This window comes from Carettochelys insculpta, chromosome 10 (genome assembly GCF_033958435.1).
Source record: "Carettochelys insculpta isolate YL-2023 chromosome 10, ASM3395843v1, whole genome shotgun sequence".
Lineage (NCBI taxonomy): Eukaryota > Metazoa > Chordata > Testudines > Carettochelyidae > Carettochelys > Carettochelys insculpta.
Window position 1 is genome coordinate 970,102 of NC_134146.1, and position 21,453 is coordinate 991,554.

The following is a 21,453-nucleotide window of genomic DNA, read 5'->3' on the forward strand; positions in this document are numbered from 1 at the left end:
ATCATGTTGGAAAAGTGCTTTGAAGGCATCCACTGAAGTTAAAAGTTTCAGATGCATAAATATTCTGTTTTCTAGACTTAGACATTTTTATATACTTCTGTGACGATTTTTATATTTTTACTTTACCTGGGTTCACAGTGGGCGAACACAGAAACAGCTGGTGGATTATGTTAAAGACAGTGGGATAAAGAAAACTCCTTATGAAAGGTAAATTACATTTTTACATGGGTAATGTGAATTTGGGACTCTGCAAGCCCCTATTTTGATATTCTGTATCTCACTTTTAATGAGATTGCTGCTTTGAGACATTTCTTTTTTTTTAATTATAAAATTCCAGGGAACTGAGATACAGAGAAGCTGAGTGACTTGCCAGAAGTCACACAGGGAAGCTGTGGCAGAGCAGGGGCTTGAATGTGGGTCTGCCAAGTCCTAAATTAGTACCTAATCCACTGCACAATTAATGCTCTCTGAGAAATTATTTGTTCTCTCTCTCTCTCTCTCTCTCTCTCTCTCTCTCTCTGTCAAGTGTGTGCACACTATCCACTAGTAAGAAAGGTTTCTAAAAGATCTTATCCTTCCTTTCAGTCCATGTGGTTTTCTTAAAACATGAAAATACTTATGGACAGTAATCTGTTTGGTGAAATGGAAAATTCCATAAAAAATGTATGTTAACTACCTGGACTTCTGATCAGCTTCCTGTCTTGGACAGGGATTTTCTAATAAAAAGTGTAACATGGTCAAATCACCAGCTTGCACGATTTATAAAAATGGCCTTTTTGGATGGAAAATGGCTGTTTCATTCCAGGTATTATATACAGTTGTCTGACATTGTACTTTGCATATTTGTGGTGTTGATGAGAAGAGGAATTTTTTTAAAAGAGAAGCTTTATGCTGCCTCAGTCTTCTTTCCTCTTGTGCTTTTGCAGTTTCTTTTGAGTTCTCCTTTGAAGACATGAACAGTCTTCATCTAGTTTGTCTGTTTTCTGTAATTGTCTTGCTTCTGTGTTTTGTAATCATTCACAAATATTTTATGTTGTTGCCGTACCTTCATTTAGTCATCGCTGAAGGGAGAATAGAACACCTTTTTACTCTTTTGAAAGGGTAGGTCAAAGAGTGAAGTTGGGTCGCAGAGGAGAAAGGATGCTTGATTTAATAGTGTCTCACAGCATACTCTTTCTTGCAGGAGGAACAGCAAAGTTAGAGTGTCTGCTCACGCTTCAAACGTGGATGTGCCAAAGCAGGTTAGTCTTGACCCATCCTGAATATTACGCTCGGTTACACTGGCTGCCAGCTTTCCAGTATGACAGCGTAGGGAAAATTGACTGTTGTCTGTCGTCTTGATCCAGAATCGTTTTCACTGTTGAATCTTCATGCCTGTGCATAAATTTTTTCCTGTATTACTAATTTTAGCATATACTGCAGGTAGGTTGAAAGCGACTTGCATTGTTCATCTTTCACACTTCACATAGTTTAAATGAAATGTTCATATTATTCTTTGAGATACTATTTCTGTTCATGTGTCTCAGATCGAATCACTCTCATACAAGCAAAAAGAGCAGTGCTGAAACAAACCCTTCTGGACTCGGCCCTGAATGTTTTATGAATTCTCTTCAGACCCCTTATGGGTGTTTCCTTGTTTGCTCTGTAAGCAGATAGTTTAAAAATTATTGGAATAATTTGATATTCAATATCAGACGTTATAAAGGGTGTGTGTTTATGTTTCTGGACATTTTCGTCTTTTTCTATATATGAAGCTGTTTTTGCAAAAAAGTTCTCTCTCTGTGATACGCACTTTTCTGAGTCAGATATCAGAGGTAGTTTTATTCTGTGCATGATAGAAACACTTTTTTTTACCTATTCTGTTTGTTTGTTTGTTTTTCCCCACTTTAGAGTGTTTCATTTACTGAGGGCTTAGGTGCTACTGGGTCCCATGCCTCAGTGTCTGCCTCCTTCCATTCAATTTATACATCATTCACTACCACTACTGACCTGCCCATCTATACAGAGACGAATAATTCCTTCTTGGACCCCAGAGCACCTAATGCGAGGAGCCCAACGACAGAAAAGAGTACTGCAATGCCAGCTGAAGAAACTGCAAAGAAAGCAACACAGCAGCCTGGATCTCCTACACTCCAGTCATTCCAAGGTGTTGGGTTTTGTGATGTTGCAGGAAACTGCAGCCCCACTTGTCCTGGTGTTGCTAGTAGTTGTGATTTAGATCTAGAAATAGAGAATGTTAACAATCAGAGGAGGCTTATTTGTAAAAATGACAATGATGAGGATGACTTTACCACAGGTGTTTTCATTGCTGATAAAAAGCAGCAGTTTTGCGGTAGGGGTGACCCTCTTTTCACATTGACAAACTCCCAGCTGCAGGTTTCAGAAGAATTTATTGATGATGACCCAGCAGAAATCTCCTTCTTCGCTGGAGGATCTGAGGCATTTTCATATGTGTACAGTAGCTTAGATCTAATGGGGTCCGAATTTTCTAGACATGCATCAGATTCAACTAAACTAACTAGAGATGTTCTTCAGCAAAATACGGTGTCTTCTCAGTCAAGCCCTGACAGATACTCCACAGAAGCAGTAGATATGAACATGGAAGATGAGTTTGAATTTGAAGAAGGGAGTGATTTCAATGGCAATGAGAGACCATCAGATACTTCAGAGTTGTTTGAAGTTAAAGCACAAGCAAGCAGAATGCAAAGCCTTTTGAGTCCTTCTGAAACCAGTTCACTCATAAACAACCGTTCTGAAAGCAGTTCCCTTAATAACTTGCCACTGAATGGTACGCTATCCTTTCATACATATAGCTCTGCTAACCATTCTGAAGCTAGTTCTATGGTGAACTTCCCAGCCTACTCAGTTCGCTCTGAATCCAGCTCAGCCTTTCAGTTCACTGATATCCTTGACCAGTTGGAACAACTGAGCTATCCACCTACCACTACAGAAGACTCTAGCAGTACAGATACAGACTCTTGGGATTCGGAAAGCGCAGCTCCACTGGATGTAAACTGCTTCTTCAACAACCCTTTTGCTCAAGCACCTGGTGAGAACTTCACTTTTGATTTTCAAAATAATTTAAAGAATCTTGCCCAAGATGATCCAACAGGAAAAACATACATCGATCATTGATTGATAATTTGATTTTTGAGTTATCCAGCTGTGCTGCTTAGATCTAGGTTTCAATACAGAGATATAACGTAAATCATTTTTGAGCTGGAAAACTATGGCTGGATTTAGTTTATGTAATGTAGTTGATATCTGTTTTCTTCTCATCTTGATTTTTGATTGAAGTATCACAGTTCTTTTATTGCATTATTTTGAAATATTTGTATCAGAAAATCTACAACCTGCGAAGTCAGAAGGGATTGGTATTGTCAGTTGAGCCAATCAGAATTAAGAGAAATTAAAACCCTAATATAGTGTACTTTCCTGAAAACGTATTTGTGTGTGAGTTTAGTCTGATGTGCACTTCCTCAGACATCAGCACAAGGTGCTGTTGCTTGCAGGTCGTCAACGCAATAGAAGTCTGTACTGTTTCGTGACTCAAAAATGAACACTATGAATCAACTGTGAAGATGATTCTTAAAATGTCAAGTTTATGCAACAAAAATTGGGTATACACCTCAAAGAATCAAACTCTTAGATGGCAATTTAGAAGAGGAACATGTATGCAGGAGCAGATGTGCACTGGGCATCAGCTGATTTATCCCTGAAGAAGATTGTTGAACTTGAAGGCACAGTGGGATCAACAACAGTCCAGCAATGAGCAACTTCCTTGATGTTTTATAGCAGTTTGGAGGGAGACATATAGATTATAAATTCACTTAACTCCTTATTGAATTTTCTCATCTTCCTTGTCTTTAATCAATTAATGAAGGCATATAAAACATGCTTGAGCTGCGAGAAATGCTGAAAGATAAATCAGGCAGTTGTGTCTTTAAATTTAACTCTGCCCTCTGTTGAGCAGAGCGCTATTGAAATAAGAGGGCTCCTTTCAGGTTAATAAAGACTTGGTGTAAACTTTAAAAGAAAAGTGAATACCATCTGTTACTGTTCTGTCTTCAGTGCTTTCATAGGCCTTTTTAGATAGGTGACTTTATATAACATGATTCATATTGAAGATATCATTGAAAAGGTATAAATACAGTTTTCAGTGATCACAGCCATTATAATGATTTATTAAATCAGTGATAGTGGAGGTTATCAAACTTACTCGTTCTCAGTCCATCTAATAAATACTTTTGGTAAGGGCTTGAATTTTGAGGGCCTTGGGTAAGAAACAAGTTTAAAAAAGAAAATATCCCATTAGCAGGTTTGAAATCAAAAGCATCACCTCTTGAGACAGTTTGGCTTACATTCCCTGTGGTCCAGATTCTGAATCTGCTTTTCCTAAATGGGAGAAGAGTGCAATATCATTTCAAGAGATTCCCTCTAAAATAAGTAGGGTGTATAAACTTAGCTTAATTAATTTATTCATATTGTGTGATCTCCATTAATGTTCATATGGGGTTTCCTATGTATGGGACTGTTGTGTTGAAAAGGAACCCTCATACTTGTTAGGCCACTTAAAAATCTCTTAAGGAGTCCTGATAAAATGTTACAAGTCCTTTCAATGTGCAATAAAGCTTAATGGGGAGATGGTGCATCATTCACTTTCTTGTTTGTGATGCATTTTAACTATTCCTTCACCAGACATGATCATTCCTTAAAGCATTCAGAATGTGCACTCATTTCACTCATTGTGTTTGAGTGGAGTCCCTGTTTTTGCACTAAGATGTGTCAGGAGTGTGCATTTGCTATTTGGCATTTGAAAATCAAAATATACCCATAATACCATATAGTACAATATTAGCTGTGCCAAGTTTCAAGTGTGTGTTCCTGTTCTGTTTCTTTAAATGGCAGTTCTCATAACTGTGGGCCCCTCTCCCCATAAGTTAATTGTTTTTATTCCTATTGTTAACTTGATTTCTGCTTGTGAAAATGTCATGAATGTGGAATACAGCATCAGTAAACAAGAAGCTGTTCTTTAGCTATCTCACTGAGCTAGTACTGGTCATCCTATAATTAATTTTTTCATTATGTAACTTGATAAAGGTGAGCTCGCTTTTGTATGGCGTGTGGGAGGCAAGTCTTTGTATCATAATACTGGCAGGGAAAATATTTGATGCTCAAGATGTTAAAGATTAAAAATTGCCTTCAGCCTATATGTAGGACTTTGTGTCACAATGGATTTCCTAAGGATTGACTGAATCTAATGTGTGTTAAAGAAATTTCCACCAACTTCTTAGATGAGCTTTGGAAAAGCTTCTTATAATTCTGTATGACAACTTCCAAATATTTTTTTCCTTGAGTGTAGTTAGATTTAAAACCGTAGTTGTAAACTTTCACCTCCCTATCTATATTCTGCAATCCTGTGTATCTTTTAATGGCAATTACAAACTCTGGGGTTTCTTAAACAAAAAGTGCTTAAATTTAAATTCATGCTTCCTTTTTGAAAGATACCATAACAGCTAGATTCCGGGTCTTGATTTTTTGGCTTCTAGAAGGAGACAGGTAGGCAAAAATATTTGGCCAAAAATATTAATCCATTCAAATAATATTTTTAGTGAAGCATTAACAGTAGGTGAGTAATTTTTCCTTCCACAACATCTCACTACATTTTTTGTGAAGATAGATTGCGAATACTCTGATAAGGGCACACTGATCAAAACAGTAACATAAAAGCAGAGCTAAAGAGCAGCCAACTGCTAAGATAGCACACTAGAGTGGGCACCAGGTATTTCTCCTTTTTTTATATTCTCCTCCGGGAAACTGGGATGTGGATGGCAGAATGGGAGAGCACTCTTATGGTGCTGATCTAGGTTAGGGGCTAGACAACTAAAATTTAAGTGTTGGCTAGGCAAGTGATGGATGGGACTTCAGATCATATGTTATTGTAAGTGAGGAGGGGGAGGAGGGTGGAAAGATTTTTCTCATAGTTTTATAATGCCACCCATCAGCCTAGTATCTGAATGGTTTCCATGTGCAGGTTGAACCTCTCTAGTCTGCCAACATCTGTGGTCTGGCATAATTTTAGTTAGACAGATGTCCACCTATCCTGGGTCTGGCCAAGTTTCCTGCAATCCCATAAATTTTGTTTACAGCCACCAGTCCTGGCTCTCTCTGTTGTGTGCTGTTACTTAGTTCTAATTTACCCCAAATGTCTTCTAAGAGCCCATTAAGCCGTGGAAGTGTTGATAATTGTTAGACAATATTGACCACCCATGGTTTGGCAAATTGTATGGGAAGACACTGGTCAGGTCCTGATGGTGCCAGACTAGAGAGGCTCATCCTGTGAAATCAATTAACTGTTAAAAAAAATGCCAAATGAACTTCATAATCTCTGTTTGTTTCCCCTTCTCAGACTATACAAACTAGATTAGGGCTATGTGTCTTTTTAATTTTTGTTATTCTTGGGAAGATTTATGTTTTCTTTGTGGGGGCAGGTAGAAAGGTGATGTTAGCGTTGTGTCATTTTGTGGTGGCAGACTTTGTCAAAGACTGTTTTGTAGCATTTCCTCCAGATGATAGGATTTCAAATTCACTTAATCTTGCTGATCTTGGCCCAGGAAGAGATAGACCCTGAGAAACATCCTCATGGGTAGTGCATAGAGAGAGGATTGGACTCAGTGCCTTTCAGCAGTCTAGGTGTCAATTCTAGCACAAGCCACTGTTGCTAGCTAGCTCTTTTTCCTGGCAGTAGTCAGAGCATCCTGTCATATATACTTATGGAGGGTCTCTGGTTGAACCAGCCCAGGAAGAAGGCGAGAAGGCAGGCTCTCAATTCTCCATTTAGGCCGTTTTACCTTGCTAGTACAGTTTGTGATGTAATGGAATGTGAACTTCAATATCTAAGCATAACATCCCAAATTAAGAATGTGCTAGCACATGTTCAGTTTTGTTTTCTATTATTTCACAACTTTACTATTATTTAATAATTGTTGTTATTGAATGTTTTTAATCTGAGCATAAAATTAATAGTATGCCATTCGATTTTAAAAGAAGGTACTGGATACTAACAGAGAATTGCAACTTTTGGAGTAGAAGGAGAACTTGAGTATGAAATGATGTTATGGGTATCATTTTACACTATGATGGAGTGGAGTGGGGAATTACAAAGGAAACTTTAGAAGATGGTCCTTAGGGAGTCTCCTGTGCAAGTTCTCTGAAAAGGGAGGATTTTGAAGAATAGTGGTGGGAGGCCTGGACCTAAGACTCATTTTCTCAGATTTGGGCAGTGTCAAGCCAAATTCTAGCAGCCTTTCCATGGTACATCCTGGCACCATCACTGCTGAGGATGCTTTCTGACCTCTTGAATAGAAGGGATTTAATGCTGGTCTGCCATCATTAACTTTGTGTAGTATTCACCTCAAATAGGGCAACAGCCAAGAAGAACCTTATGCCCAAACTAGCTACTCACCTGCATATGCACCACTAAACTGTTCTGTCCTATGTTCCATGTTCTCACACTTGCACAGCCTTCATTGTGAATGCCACCTAAAGACTGCTATCCTTCCTCTGAGAGATTTAGGGCCTCTCATCCCTTCTGCCTCTGAACTCCTCTACATGGCATGGGACACTGAGTAAGCAACTGCTAAATGTTTAATCAGGTATTTGTATATATAGCAAATGCATTTATTGAATAGACATAAGCAGTAGTGAGTATTCTTGGCTGTTGCCTACACTTAAACTAATGGTTTTAGGTCTATCTTGTATCAGTAAGGGATTGACTACATTTCACAATGCAACAGAAAGCCATTTAAAAATGCACTGCGGATCTTAGAGCCTATATTTCTCTGAATGTATATTTATATCCACTCATCACTTAAGAATACATTTTCCACCAAAAGTAAGCACTATAGGAGAGTATTTTAGTCTTGGTATGTATAATTACTAGAGTTCATTTGACTTATAAAACATAGGTTATAGAACATTCTGCAATCAAACAGCCATACAGTTAAGCCATGGTAAAGTCTACTGCATTTTTACTAGTGTTGTGGTGTGTGTATACTTTACAATTTTATCAGTCATTAAAGTACTATTGTCTGTTTTCCAGAAATTACTCACATTTTATTGTTCACATGGAGTAGGAAATATATTGATTTTTCTATCAAGTTTCACTTTAAAGCCCAGTAAGCTCAGAGTTACTAGATAAAACAAGTACTGACCTCCCTTATCCTGTTGTTGTAGATGGTGGTAGTTTTTGTTTAATTTTGTTTATTGCAAATCTTGATGAGATTGTGGGGAAACAGTAAAAAGAAACATTCTGTTAATTATTTTTGTGTTGTTTTGGTGCAAACCTGTCAGTAAGTCATTCCTATTATTGTCATTTTGCAAAGAGCGCTCAACTTTAATTATTAGATATTAATAGACTGAGCAGGTATCAAACTCTCTCATAGTTGTCATCTGCACTATACCCATTGTTACTTAGTGGCTTTTGAATCTAGAGTGCTTCTCAAATTAAAACTGAAACATGTAATCTATGGAAAGACATTACTGTAAATTTTATTGAATCACACTATTCCACTATAACTTCAATGTTCAGGGTTCTGACTTAATTCAGTAATACTGTTTGTGGCAGACTTCTAAACATTGGTAAGAATACACAAAAATCTGTTTTCAGAATATGCAGGCATATACTAGGTTTAGCTTCCAAAACTACTTGTGCCTCTACCTGAAGTTATCCCCAGTTCAGTAGGTGCTAATCTTTGCACAAAAAAATTACATTAACAATACAAAGGGGGCTGGAACTTCTTAATAAATTGATATTTTGGAACTTTTTTTTTTAACACAGTAAAGTTTTTGTTTAATTATTTGTTTGGGACATTTTACATCTTTGTTTTCTGTTGAAATTGCTGATTATAAGCCTACAGATTTGTACTTATTCAAAACTTTTAAATTGTTTATTAAATAAAATGAGGAAACCTTTGATATGAATGACAAAATGGGCTTTTTAGCTTTTATTTTTCTTTATGCTTGTTTCAAATAGATAAGATGTCGGTTCTCTTAGGCTAAGACTCCCAGGAGTTTTAATATAAGACTTTCCAGTTTAGTTTTTTTCCATATAGACATTTGGGAGGGTAGTGTAGCCTAGGCAACTGTTGTTCAAGTTATTGTTTTGTTGTACCCCTTTAATCTGCAGTGCAGATGAGAAGATTAGATTTCATCCTAAAAGTACCATTTAAGTCAGACACTTTCCTATTAGCTCTGGTTCAGTCTCCCTCAATAAATCTGCTGTATAGGAACTCCTTATAACCAGTAATTAATGATTGTAAGTAAATTGCATAAATGACATATAGGTCATGTACTTACATTTTCTGTGTTATACATTTTCCAGAACTTCATGCTTAATTTACAGCTCAATTTTGCTCACATTACTTTTGCATGGTCCCTTAGAAATCCACTGTATGTGGTTACATAAATAATGTGATCTGGATTTGACTCTTTTTTTTTAAATTGTGTTTAGAACTTGCTGAGAAGTAGAATTTTTTTCCATACTTGAACTGCTCAGATTTAAACACAAAAAACAATAAAAAATTGTTGCATTGTTTTCTTAGCAGTCAAGAAGAATTAAGATCTAACGTAAATGATGTATGATCTGACATAAAATGTATGTATGATGTGACGTAAAATCTTAAAAACATTGAGAAGTGCTGTGGCAACTTATAGACTAACAGATACATTGAAGCTCAACTTTTGTGGGCAAAGATGCATCTGTTGAAGTGGGGCTTTGCCCACAAAAGCTTATGCTCCAATTTATCTGTTAGTCTAGAAGGTGCCAAAGGACTTCTAATTGTTTTTGCAGATACAGATTAACACGGCTACCCCTCTGATATTTGTTAGAATCTTAGTCATACTAAGTTGCTACTATATTTGAATTTGAGCTTCTCTTTTCATCTAAACTTGTAGCTGTTTTGGAGGTTCATAAGTTAGGTCCCAATCCTGCAAATTCAGTGTATGCAAACAGTAGTCATTCCTGATCAAGTTTTATGAGCATGTATTAGACTTCGACCTCACCTTAGAGTAACCCATGTCATGCTGAAATAAATATGTTGCTATATTAATATATCATTTTATACAAGTTTTTAATAATAGGCTATCAATGATACTAAGATGCTGGAACAAATGCAATATAATCTTTGAAGATGCCTTGGTTATTCAAGTGTATTTTAGAAACATGAAAATCTGTTCACATTCTGGTCATAACCTGAAAATAAGACTGAGAATTTTTAAAACATTTTGGGCCATTTCGGTAAAGTTCTTAAGCACATGCAAAACTTTTGTTTATAAGTAGTTCCACTAAATCATAGCTGAGTGAGTCAAAGCCAGATTGTATGAAAAAAGGGGAAAACTTATCAATTTGAAAAATGGTAGGCACAAAAGAAATTGTTCAGGTTATTTTATGCCTCTGTAGCCCAAATATTTTTAATAACTTTAAAGAACAGTTTTGCAGGAAATAAATTCAGATCTGTGGTGGGGAGGTTGTTAACTAAAAGCAGTATTTTGAAATAACCAGGATAAAGAACACTTGACACTATGGTGTTTGTGTAATGTGTGTAAAAATATGCCCTTAGCACACTGGTATCACTGTTCCAATAATACTTTACTATTTAGGGATTGATCCAAAACCATCTGAAGTCAGTGGGAGTCTTTCAATGATCTTTGGATCAGGTCTTAAAAGTGCAAACTGGAATTTTATTTCACGTGCTGTATATATTAAGATAAGTTCAAACGTAAAATCACGTTAAAAATCCTATTAGTGAAATTAAAAGGGGAGAAATGAGCGATGAATAGTTAAAGGGAATGCGTAGTACACTGTTATGGCATCTGTTTTTTTTAGACCAGTGTATCTCAACAACTGGTCAATGGACCAACATGTGTCCTGGAGATCTCCCTAATCACCTCTGTAACACCTCAGTAATTAACAAACCTGCCTTCCTTTCATTACTTTAGGTGCTAAGTAATCTCTTCAAGTATAGAATATTTTCAGAATGCAATCTTGAAGTCCCAATTTGTTATATTCACATCAAGAAACACATTCAAATATATGGTTTTAAAAAGTATTTATTTCTTTTTTTGTTTGTTTGTTTGTTTGTTTGTGTGGGATCTACTCTGACCAATAACTGTAAAATGGCATCATAGGTTTCATCTACATGGTGTTTGTCACTCCAAATCAAATGAGCTTTGCATGCATGTCCAAAGACTTTTAAGTGTCAAACCATAGGCTGACTTTACAGGCCTGTAAGCCAAGCTGTGTTGTTTTTGGCTTGTGTCTCATCTGTAGGCCAGGTTCTTCTGTGAAACCTGGACAGCCTCATTTTTTTCAGTGGGGATCATCATTTGTAACCAAGGCCAGCATTTCAAAGAATCATAGATAGTAGGGTTGGAAGAGAACTTAGGTCATTTGGACCAACCTTCTTCTCAAAGTAGAATCAACCTGAACTAAATCATTCCAGCCAGGACTTTGTCAGTCTGAGCCTTAAAAATCTCCAAAGATGGAGATTCCACCTCCTCTCCAGGCAATGCATTCCAGTGTTTCACCACCCTCCTAGTGAAATGGACCCCCCCCCCCCCCACGCACACTGCAGTTTGAGACCGTTGCTCCTTGTTCTGTCATCTCTCCCCCACTGAGAACAGCCTAACTCCATCATCTTTGGAACCATCTTCAGGTAGTTGAAGGCTGCTATCATATTCACTTTTCTCTTCTGCAGTTTCCTCAGCCATCCCTCATAAATTATACACCCCAGGCACCTAGTAATATTTGTTGCTCTCAGTTAGACTCTCCAGTTCATCTACATCCTTTCTTTAAGGGTCCAAAACTGGATGCAGTACAACAGATGTGGCATTATCAGTACACCAGTAATTTGACTGGTAACGAGAACTTTCTCAACACTGTAAGAAGAAAAAGAACTGAGCTTACCTCCTTAAAGCTGTAGAAGTGCTGATCAAAAGTGGGGGTGGGGGAAAGGATAGGTACATTTTTTTCACTAACAGCCGATATGGCTCTGAATGCACACTGAAAACCGTATCTATTTAGGGTGCTGTTTTGCACAGTTGCTTGAGAAGAAACGTACTTTAAACAGCCTTTTGATTATTGTATGTATTTTCAAATACTTTCCGTTCATCTTGATTTCCTACACTATTGTGCAAGCATCAGAAGAAATGCAGCTGGGTATACATGGGCATCCTCTGTCGATAGAAGAAGCCTTTTGTTGACAAACTCGCAGAGCATCTATGCTGTTAAAGCGCTCTGTTGTGATTTTGTTGGCAAAACCCAGCACTTCAGCCAGCAGCATTATGCCTCTCCCAGATCAGGCATAATAACTGTGTTGACAGTATTCTGTCAACAAAACTGCCGTGTAGACACTTGGGGCCCATTCTGTTGACAGAGCAGGTTTTCCCTGGTGTTGGCCAGGCAGCGCTGGGAGACACCCTTCCCCCAGAGGCACAGTTCTGTCATCCTTGCCTCCCGTCATGTTTAAAGAGTCTGGAAGCCCCAGGCAGGAAGCTGGAGGTGTAGCTACAGGCCTGCTGCATGTGGCTGCAGGCACACCCTGCCAGCCACTCCCCTCAAGAGAGACAAGTGTTCCAGGCAGCTGGAGACCATCCTGGGCCCTTTCATAGCTCAGGGGAGGGATCCTAGGCCTCCAGAAGGGATGGCAGGAGGTGGGCCCCATCCTGGTCTAGGTTGGAAGTTAAGGGCCTGCTTAGCCCTTTGGGCTGAAGAGGAAGTGGTGCTGGACCACAGTGCAAAGCACCAAAATGCCGTGGGCTATGCACAGATGGCTGAAGCCCTGGCATAGTGCAGCCACCCCACCTGTTCCCTCAAGCAGGTGAAGGTGAAAGAGCTCCATCAGGGCTATGTGCAGTCCTGAGATGCACAGCAGCAGTCGGCGGCAGGGCCTGCCATCTACCCATATTACAAGGATCTGGACCATCTCCTCAAGGGGAAGGATGGGGCCCCCAACACTGGCCCCATGGACACTGGGGAATGGTCTCCCCCCACCAGGTGTGCCTCTCAGGAGCCCACCAGCTTTCTGGAGCCAGCCCAGGAGCCCCCATTAAACCCAGAGTGGAGCCAGGACATGCTGGTCTTCGCCCTGGCCTTGACCACCTCCAGAGTTGCCAACTCCGCTCAGCCATCCCCAGACCTGTTCACAGGACCATCCAGAGAGTAGCCCAGTTGATGCATCCCCCTGGGCTTGGTGGCAGGTGGGACATGCCCCAGCGCCTTCTGGGACGTCTTGGACAGGAAGATGCACCAAGGGTTTGTCACGTGCGTCGACGCCCACAGCAGTGCATACCACGCACAAACAGCAGGTTGCTGCCAGCTCACTGGTATTGTCATGGGGGACTTTCTGATATCCCAGGTCATGGGGGTGCCAGGCCACGCCTGCCAAGGCCAGGTGCGGAACAGCTGCCTAACTGAGCGACCAAACCCAAGCCCACACCCCTGCACCATTGTGCGAGTTGTATGTGTGTGGTGGGGACCCCAGGAGGGAATGGGAACACTGTGCCCCCTGCTACCCATGCCAGGACTCCCACGTGCCACCAGGTGGGGGAATGTGGTCAGGACATTCCTCCCAACATTACAGGCTCCCTCTGTAGTAAGGCCCACTGTGCAGGGTCACCGACTTGCACACCTGGGCCAGCCACATCCAACAGCACAGGGGTGGGGGGCTGTCTCCCTCAAGGGGAATGGGGTGAGGCCCAGGGGTTGTGCTGCGGCCCTCTTCCCATCTCTCCTCCAACATCCCCACCCTTACCTATCACTCTTCAGGAACTCTTCCCATGAGACCTTACTGTGTCTTGAGGTATAGCACCTCTTGCAAATCAGAACCATAGAACAAGTTCCAAAACAGCATTAAAGGAAACTATTTTATTCAAACTACTTCCTAACAGAATAAAATGGGGTGTTGGAGACCCACCCTAGATCTACGACAGTTGAACAAATATATTTACAAGCAGCGTTTGACTATGACTACACTATCTTCTACCTGCACTGAATGACGGGGACTGGTTTGCAGCCCTCAACATTCAAGATGCTTACTTCCATGTCACCATTCACCCAGCTCACAGACATTTCTTGCACTTCACTCTTGGTTCACAATATTAATACAGAGTCCTCCCCTTTGGGCTCTCAACTGTCCCCAGGGTATTCACCAAGATTCTGGCACCAGTGGCTACGCACCTCAGATGGGCAGGTATCACCGTATTCCCATATCTTGATGATTGGCATCTTCGAGGCCCTTCACAGGACTCCACAAGAGCCATGGTACAATCCCTACAATCTCTAGGTTTCCTCATCCAGGTTGCCAGATCAACCCTGTAACCTACCACCCATATTGATTTCATAGGAGCTCAACTCAACTCCACAACCGTTTGTGCTTATCTCCCTACACATGCTATGAGAATATAAAGAGCCTTATATCACAACTTACCCTCAGCCCTACATTTGCCTCAGCCATATGACAGCCACTACTTAGGTTGTCCCAAATGCTCGGCTACATTTTTGCTGCCTTCAGCATTGGTATACAATCCCGCCAGACATCACATACACAGACGGATGACAATACTTCAGAAGGTGATCAAGTCTCTATGCTGGTGAACCAAGAACACTGCATTCAAACAGCTCACCAAATTACAATAGATGCTTCGCTACTTGGCTGGGGAGCACATTTGCCAGCAGTACCATATCCAAGGTTGACAGGCCAAGGACAAACAAAGATTACATATCTTCTCAAGCTATGCACTATCTTCAATGCTTGCAAGCACTTTCTCCCACGTATCCAAGACAAGACTCTCAGAATCCTTATGGACAATACCACAACGATGTTTTATATCAATCGTCAGGGAGGGGCCCGATCACAATCACTTTGCGCAGAGGCCATAAAATTATGGAACTAGTGTATTGCGCACACCATCGTCCTCACGGTATTATACCTGCCGGGCATGAACCACACACTTGCAGACTCCCTCAGTCGACATTTCTCCTAGACCACAAATCAGAGCTCCACTCTGGAGTGACCCAACACCTTTTCAGCTGGGGTCACCCAGCTGTAGATCTCGTTTGCAACAATGGAGAATTTCAAATGGACCTGGTGTTCAAGAGCAGGCAAGGGCCACAAATGTCTGGGGGATGCCATTCTCCTGTCTTCGAACACTCATCTCCTATATGCCTTCCCACACACTCCTCGATTGCCAGAGTCCTCAGGAAAATGAAACAGATGGAGCACAAATGCTCATAGCTCCAGTGTGGCCCAGGCAGATTTGGTTCCCCTTACTTTTTCGTCTGTCTCTTCATCCTCACCCATTTTCCAGCCATCCAGACCTACTCTTTCAGAATGGGAGGTGCCATGCTTCACCCTAGACCACGTACCCTACATCCGATGGTTTGGTTTCTTTGTGGCTTCCAGAAGACGTACACCACTACTCCCAACAAGTGAGCGATGTGCTGTTACAAAGCATGTGAGAAACAACATGCAAAACTTACCCCTACAAGTGGAACCGCTTCTCATCCTGGTGTTCTGAAAGGGGTGTACAACGCACAAATGCCTCGTTGCACATGATCTTTGACGACATTCTTTACCTGAAAGATTCTCACCTATCACTGTCTTTGCTCCAAATACACCTGTTGGTGATTACAGCCTTCCATCCAACAGAAGAAGGTTTCTTGGTATTCACCCATCCAATTGTAAAGCACTTCTGGAAAGACCTACAAAATATCATGCCTCCACGCACATCTATACCCCTCTGGCTTGGGATTTGGAACTGGTCCTTCAAACTTTAATGGGACCACCATTCAAGTCAGTGGCCCCATGTTGAATAGCTATGCTAATGGTGAAAACCCTGTTTCTAGTGGCGATAACATCAGCTCCAAGGGTGAGCGAGATAACTGCTTTGACGGACTCTCCACCATACACAATTTTCCACACACACAAAGTGGTATTACGACCCCATCCATCCTTTCTACTGAAAGTATGTATGCTCTCAATTACACATCAATGAGCCTATAGTTCTTCCTACCTTTTAGTCTAAGCCTCACGCTTTCCATACAGAAGCCAAACTGCACACACTAGCTGTCAAAAGGGTTGTATATTCCTATATGGACAGGACATGACTGTGTAGAAAATTGGAAGGACTATTCTTATTCATTGCCAGAAGATCAAAGGGATTGCCTCTGTCATCCCAATATATATTGAGACTTCTGTCTGCATGATGCAATGCTATTCTATTTGAAATAGACCCCTTCCGGTAACTTTGAGATCACATTCTACGAGATCAGTAGTGATATCAACAGTCTTCCTAAAGGGAGTGCTGGTACAGGGCATATGTCATGCAACCACGTGATCCTCTAACCACATGTTCATGGCACACTGTAATACAGTCTCACACGGACAAAGATATGGTAGTAGCTAAAGCAGTAAGGTCTTGAGTAGTCACATTGAATATAGGGGTTACTGCTCTACAGTCACCTACCATGGAGCACCCCTGGCACTCAGGGAAGAAAGAGAAGTTACTCACTTCATGCAGTAATGATGGTTCTTTGAGATGTGTCCCCCTGGGTGCTCTGTGTCCTGCCCTCCTCCCCTCTACTCCGTGCAGTGTACATAGTAAGGGCATCACTGAAGTAACAAGAGAGAGCAGGGCTCCATGTGAGATCCTTAGTGGCATGAATGGCTCATGTGGGGATAACACATGTGGAGCCCCACTGAAGTGCCGCTTGGAAAATTTCTGTGCTGTGGTATTGGGCGAGCCCAATGCCTGCCTTAGAGCACCTGCAGGGACACACATCTCAACGAACCATCATTTACTGCACGAAGTGAGTAACTTTTTTCTTCATGTCATATAGCAGCCTTCCAGATCTTTGCCTTCCATGCTCCTCCCGACCCTGACAAGGACCTCTGTGGCTAAGAAGCAGCTTATTCAACAAACTAGTCTGGAAATTTTAGAGAACAGAGAAGTACTTTAAACACATTTTAAATGAGGAGAACATTTAATTTTAAGAAGATAATTATGTTCAACTTTAATTTAGAGGAATATGAATCAAGTGTCCTCAAGAAAACATTAAAGGTAGGATATGGTAATTATCGCAACTAATTACACACTGGAAAGAGACACACCTATACTGGCCCTTTCAAACAATTTGTACACATCTTTATTTGAAACATTACTGTTTTTAAAAGTAGTGCCTTTTTAGAGGTAATGAGCTCTTCGTTTAGAGCACAAAGCTAAGTCAAATTCTGCCTTCACAACTGTCAGATTTTATTTATTTCAGATTACAGAGGTTTTCAGAGCAGACTTTCATTCTTTATACCTATAGCAAGAACAAACTGAGAATTTTAGCGTGCTAGTAAGTGCATCCCAGTTTCATAATGCATCCCCCATTCCTGCATTATATTCAAAGAAAAACTGCAGTGAGTTCTTGCTCATTTGTTTTGTGTGTCTTGCTTGATATAGAAGATTAAAGAAGTTCTTTCAACTAGATATAAATGTTTGCCTTTCTTAAGGAAGGTAATTTTCTTGTGATACCCCTGGAAATTGATGCCTGCTTATTAGGGTGGGAATACTTCAGTGGGCATAGTCTGCTTGGAACAGAAACCACACAAACACTTTGATCTTATTCCCAACTAAATATAACTATTTAGCAGGTTTCTAATTTAAATAGTAGCTGAATATTACCACTTCTCCACCGTAAAGGGCTACAGAGCCACTTCATGACTTGGCAGAGGATTTCCCCATGGCTGCTCTAGCAGAAGTGCACGATAACTTTGTAATAGTTTTCTAAAGCTCTATTTGTTGTGTATTGAATCCCCTTTTGCTGACACTAAGAGGAGATAAGTGCATTTGTATCCGACTTGTAAAGTCTTATTTCAAATTTTCATAAGTTCATAAAAATTAGGGCACTGTGTGAGAGATGCCCATCCTTTCCAGAAGAAGATTAGTGTCCTAAACAGGTTGCTACTGTCTCTTTAAGGAATTTTGCCATAGTCTAATCCTATGTACAGTATTATAAAACTGCAGCTGTTGTAACATCTTCCATGAGAGAGTCGTTACTTGTACCCCAGTGACATAAACATCATAGCCACTGTTATCTTACATTCCACCAAAGCACAAAGACACAGAGGAGCATGATTCCCACCTAGAAGAGTTTATGGTCTAAGAAATACTTTGCATTTTGACCTAATTTAGGCCTTTTCTAAGAATCCAGCTTGAAGGAAAACACTAGATATCTACATTTTGAGTTTATATATTTTCAGATATAATTAGTTGAATATGTCCCTCATTTTCATAATCTTACAGGGATGTCAAGAAAAATAGTATTTGAAATCAGATAAAGAACAAACATCAATTTAGATGAATTTTCTGGGTTTCACTCCAGTTTTTGAGCTGGTAACAATGTCAGTATTGGAATAACTCATTTGAAATAATCCACTGGAATTTATTTCCTGTTCTCCCCTTCTCTCTGAATATTATTGCTTCCATGCCTGGAGCTGAGGCCACAGCATTTGTAACAGTTGCAGCTGCTTGGTGCTAATATATAGGGGGTGTGTATAATTTCTATGGCATGTTGAAACGCTTTTTATTGTTTAAGAAAGTAATTACTTCCCATCTCATTTTAACTTCTTTCACTGATATGTATAGGCAGACTTCCAGTAAACTATTTCCCCTGCAGTATATGTATATGTAAAATAAATGTTACCTATTGGCACTTTCCTACGTGGTAGGTTGGTAGACTAAAAGCAACTGAAAAAAGAAACTATGCCAGGCAGAAACAATGTACACATGATAATGATTCTGCTCAAGGCTGTTAATAGTTAACTCTACAGCCCTGATAATCTGAATTTCTTCCAGGTGATTTGAGAGCAGTGGTGTTTAGCTTCCTGCATTTGTCAATGTGAAAATATGCATTTGCTTCCTCATCATTGTCATGCTGCAGCCAATCACTTAAGTGATTTTGCTTTCTGAGCCAAACAGTAATCGTTTCTTGCCAAAATTTGTCCAAACACTCACAACTGGCTGTCCTCTAGTCAGTTAATCTTTTTTTCTTTTTCTTTATTAAAAGATATTGGGTGTCTCATTTACTGTTCTGTTCCTGTGGATTGATATTTTTGAACTCCTGTACTGTAGGGTTTAATGTTTTTAATCATCTGACTTATGGGGAGAAAATCTGTCTGAAACGCTAGTGTTGGATATAACAAAGATCGCTGTATTACTGCAGTTACACAAAGTGGATTTGGAAGTGCGAGTAGCATTAACTTGTGTCAACTTGAAATCTGTTTTATACTGACATGTAATCCCCAGAAAATAGGTGTTTATAATAGGAAGGATAAATTCTTGCTTATCATATAGACATCATTCTGTAATGTCAAGTTTCAGAGGAATGATTGAGCTGTGTGATTGAATGTGTGGTTGCTGTGCAGCTAGTTGTTGCAGAGGTAGCTCTGAGGTGGACTGAACACAAACCTCAGAAAGGGAACTCCTGAGTTATAATTTTTGGCTGTCACTGATTTGCTGTGTGGCCGGGGGCAATTTACTTAGCCTCATTTCCATCTGTAAAACAAATAATACTTGCATGCCACAGTGGGATGTTACTGTTTATAGAAGGTGGAAAGTGTAAAATAAGTGCTTGGTACTGAGTCAAAGGTCTATTCCTATAGAGTTTATCTCTATACCAGAAGAAGGGCTTAGGAAAACAAAGTTTTGCCTTGTCTCAAAAGTTGTGGTCTTGATAATTTGAATGACAAGTGTCCCTATCTCCTCCCTTTGCCCCCCACAAAATCTACTGGAGCGCAGCTTCTTTGTTTAGTTATTTGCTCCCTGTACCATCCATCCCCTTTGAATTACAGAAGGCCACACATTTATAAAGTTAAAAATTCTGTTTGCTGCAGTGTTACAAGATCAGTTTCGTTTGGAGAAGCTGATAAAACACTTGGCTCAAGTATTTAACAAATACTGTAGATTTAGAGAGCAGAAAAGGGAATATAGTATGGGGTCCGTGTGTGTCTGGCAACGTATTTCCCACTCCCACAAATATGGATTTTGAGATGAGATATGCCACAGATATGGAATGTTTTAAAAAAAAAAATTGTTCCTCTCCTGAGTTCCTTTGTCTCCTCTTTCTAGCCATGTGAATATTTTCTGAAAAAAATGTACTACAGTAACATGGTACAGCTTCTGTCTGGGGCTAAACAGAATTCTAATTTGAAAATCGCAAAATGTACAAAACTACCCTTCTGTAAAAGTAATCCAAAGTAATCAATATTGAACACAGTAAAGGGGAGCTAAGCCATTTTATTAGTCCCTAACCAATTTCTGTTCAATAGCTCAAACCATACCTAACTGCCAGCTCATAGCTTGATTGTATAGATTGCTCTATGACTCCAAGAGATTTCAATCTTCTTGAAAATGTGTGTGCTGGTTTCAAAGATTGGCTAAAATGTTTACTTTGATTGTGGGCTTTGTTAGACGAACCATTGTGATAACATATCTTTCCTCATTTCCCAATCCATCCCTTTCTGCTCCAATTCCAGACCTCTCAAAGCTCCACCCTCAACTCTCTTCCTTCACAGTGAAGAGTCCACAGAGCTTGGACCCCACATTTCAGGTGAATTTGAACCCAGCTGGCCAGAGTTTCTCTCCTCTTCTGAGTCCTGTTCTGAGTGATGCTGGCAGTGTCCGTGCAGAAGAGGAAGAGGAAGTAAAACGTAAGGTAAGGCAAGTGCACTACAGTGAACCTAAGCAATGAGTGAAGTAGATGTATTGTGTTAGTGTGGATTCTGGTGTAATTTGCTGTATATTCTTCATCACTACGAATTATATTATTTGTGCTAATACAAACTTAGTGTTTGCTGCTTCTACAGTGAGTATTCAGCAGAAGTATTTTGACCCTTGGAGTCTCTTGCCTTAGGACAGTCCTCATTGCTGTAATGGGAGTCAAATATGTGCAGCAGGCTGACGTCCACTGGAGTCCTGGAGCAAAGTAGGGTGGGAGCCTGGCTCTAGGGCAGAAGTGGCAGGGCAAAGGACAGCTGGCTTTAGTGTGGCTGGGACCACAGCACTGTCACGCCCCCCCCCACCCCAACTCCTCCCCCACAGCCATGTGGAATGGCAGAGTATTGCTACTGGTACTCCAAAGGAACCTGGAGCTCCAGCAGGAGTTGGCAACCAAAGTAGCAAGAAGAGCCATTTTTTCCAATTTGGTTTAAAAAAAAAAAAAAAATCAATAATTCAAGAGCTGCAATACAGGCAAATACAAGACAGTCCTTAATGAATAACGTCAAACTGTACATTTTGTAACCCCTGTTTTAAGAACAGCGCGCACACAACGATTTGTAATGTGGTACATGTTTACTGCAGGACATTCACCAACTTTCTACATACTCTATTTCCTCACATTTTACGTGT

At 40.2% G+C, this 21,453-nt stretch overlaps 1 protein-coding gene across 5 annotated transcripts in view; it reads left to right on the top strand.

Moving 5' to 3' along the window:
- Positions 1-21,453, top strand: part of FARP2 (FERM, ARH/RhoGEF and pleckstrin domain protein 2) — a 132,893-nt gene that overhangs the window by 68,856 nt on the left and 42,584 nt on the right. For all 5 annotated transcript variants that reach the window (XR_012646753.1, XM_075003719.1, XM_075003716.1 and 2 more), the window contains exons 11-14: positions 139-207; positions 1,184-1,241; positions 1,891-2,146; positions 20,580-20,758. Coding sequence is in view for 4 of the 5 variants with exons in the window: in XM_075003719.1 (XP_074859820.1) it covers positions 139-207; positions 1,184-1,241; positions 1,891-2,146; positions 20,580-20,758 (562 nt within the window). In the remaining variant the exon portion in view is untranslated. The remainder of the gene's footprint in view (positions 1-138; positions 208-1,183; positions 1,242-1,890; positions 2,147-20,579; positions 20,759-21,453) is intronic.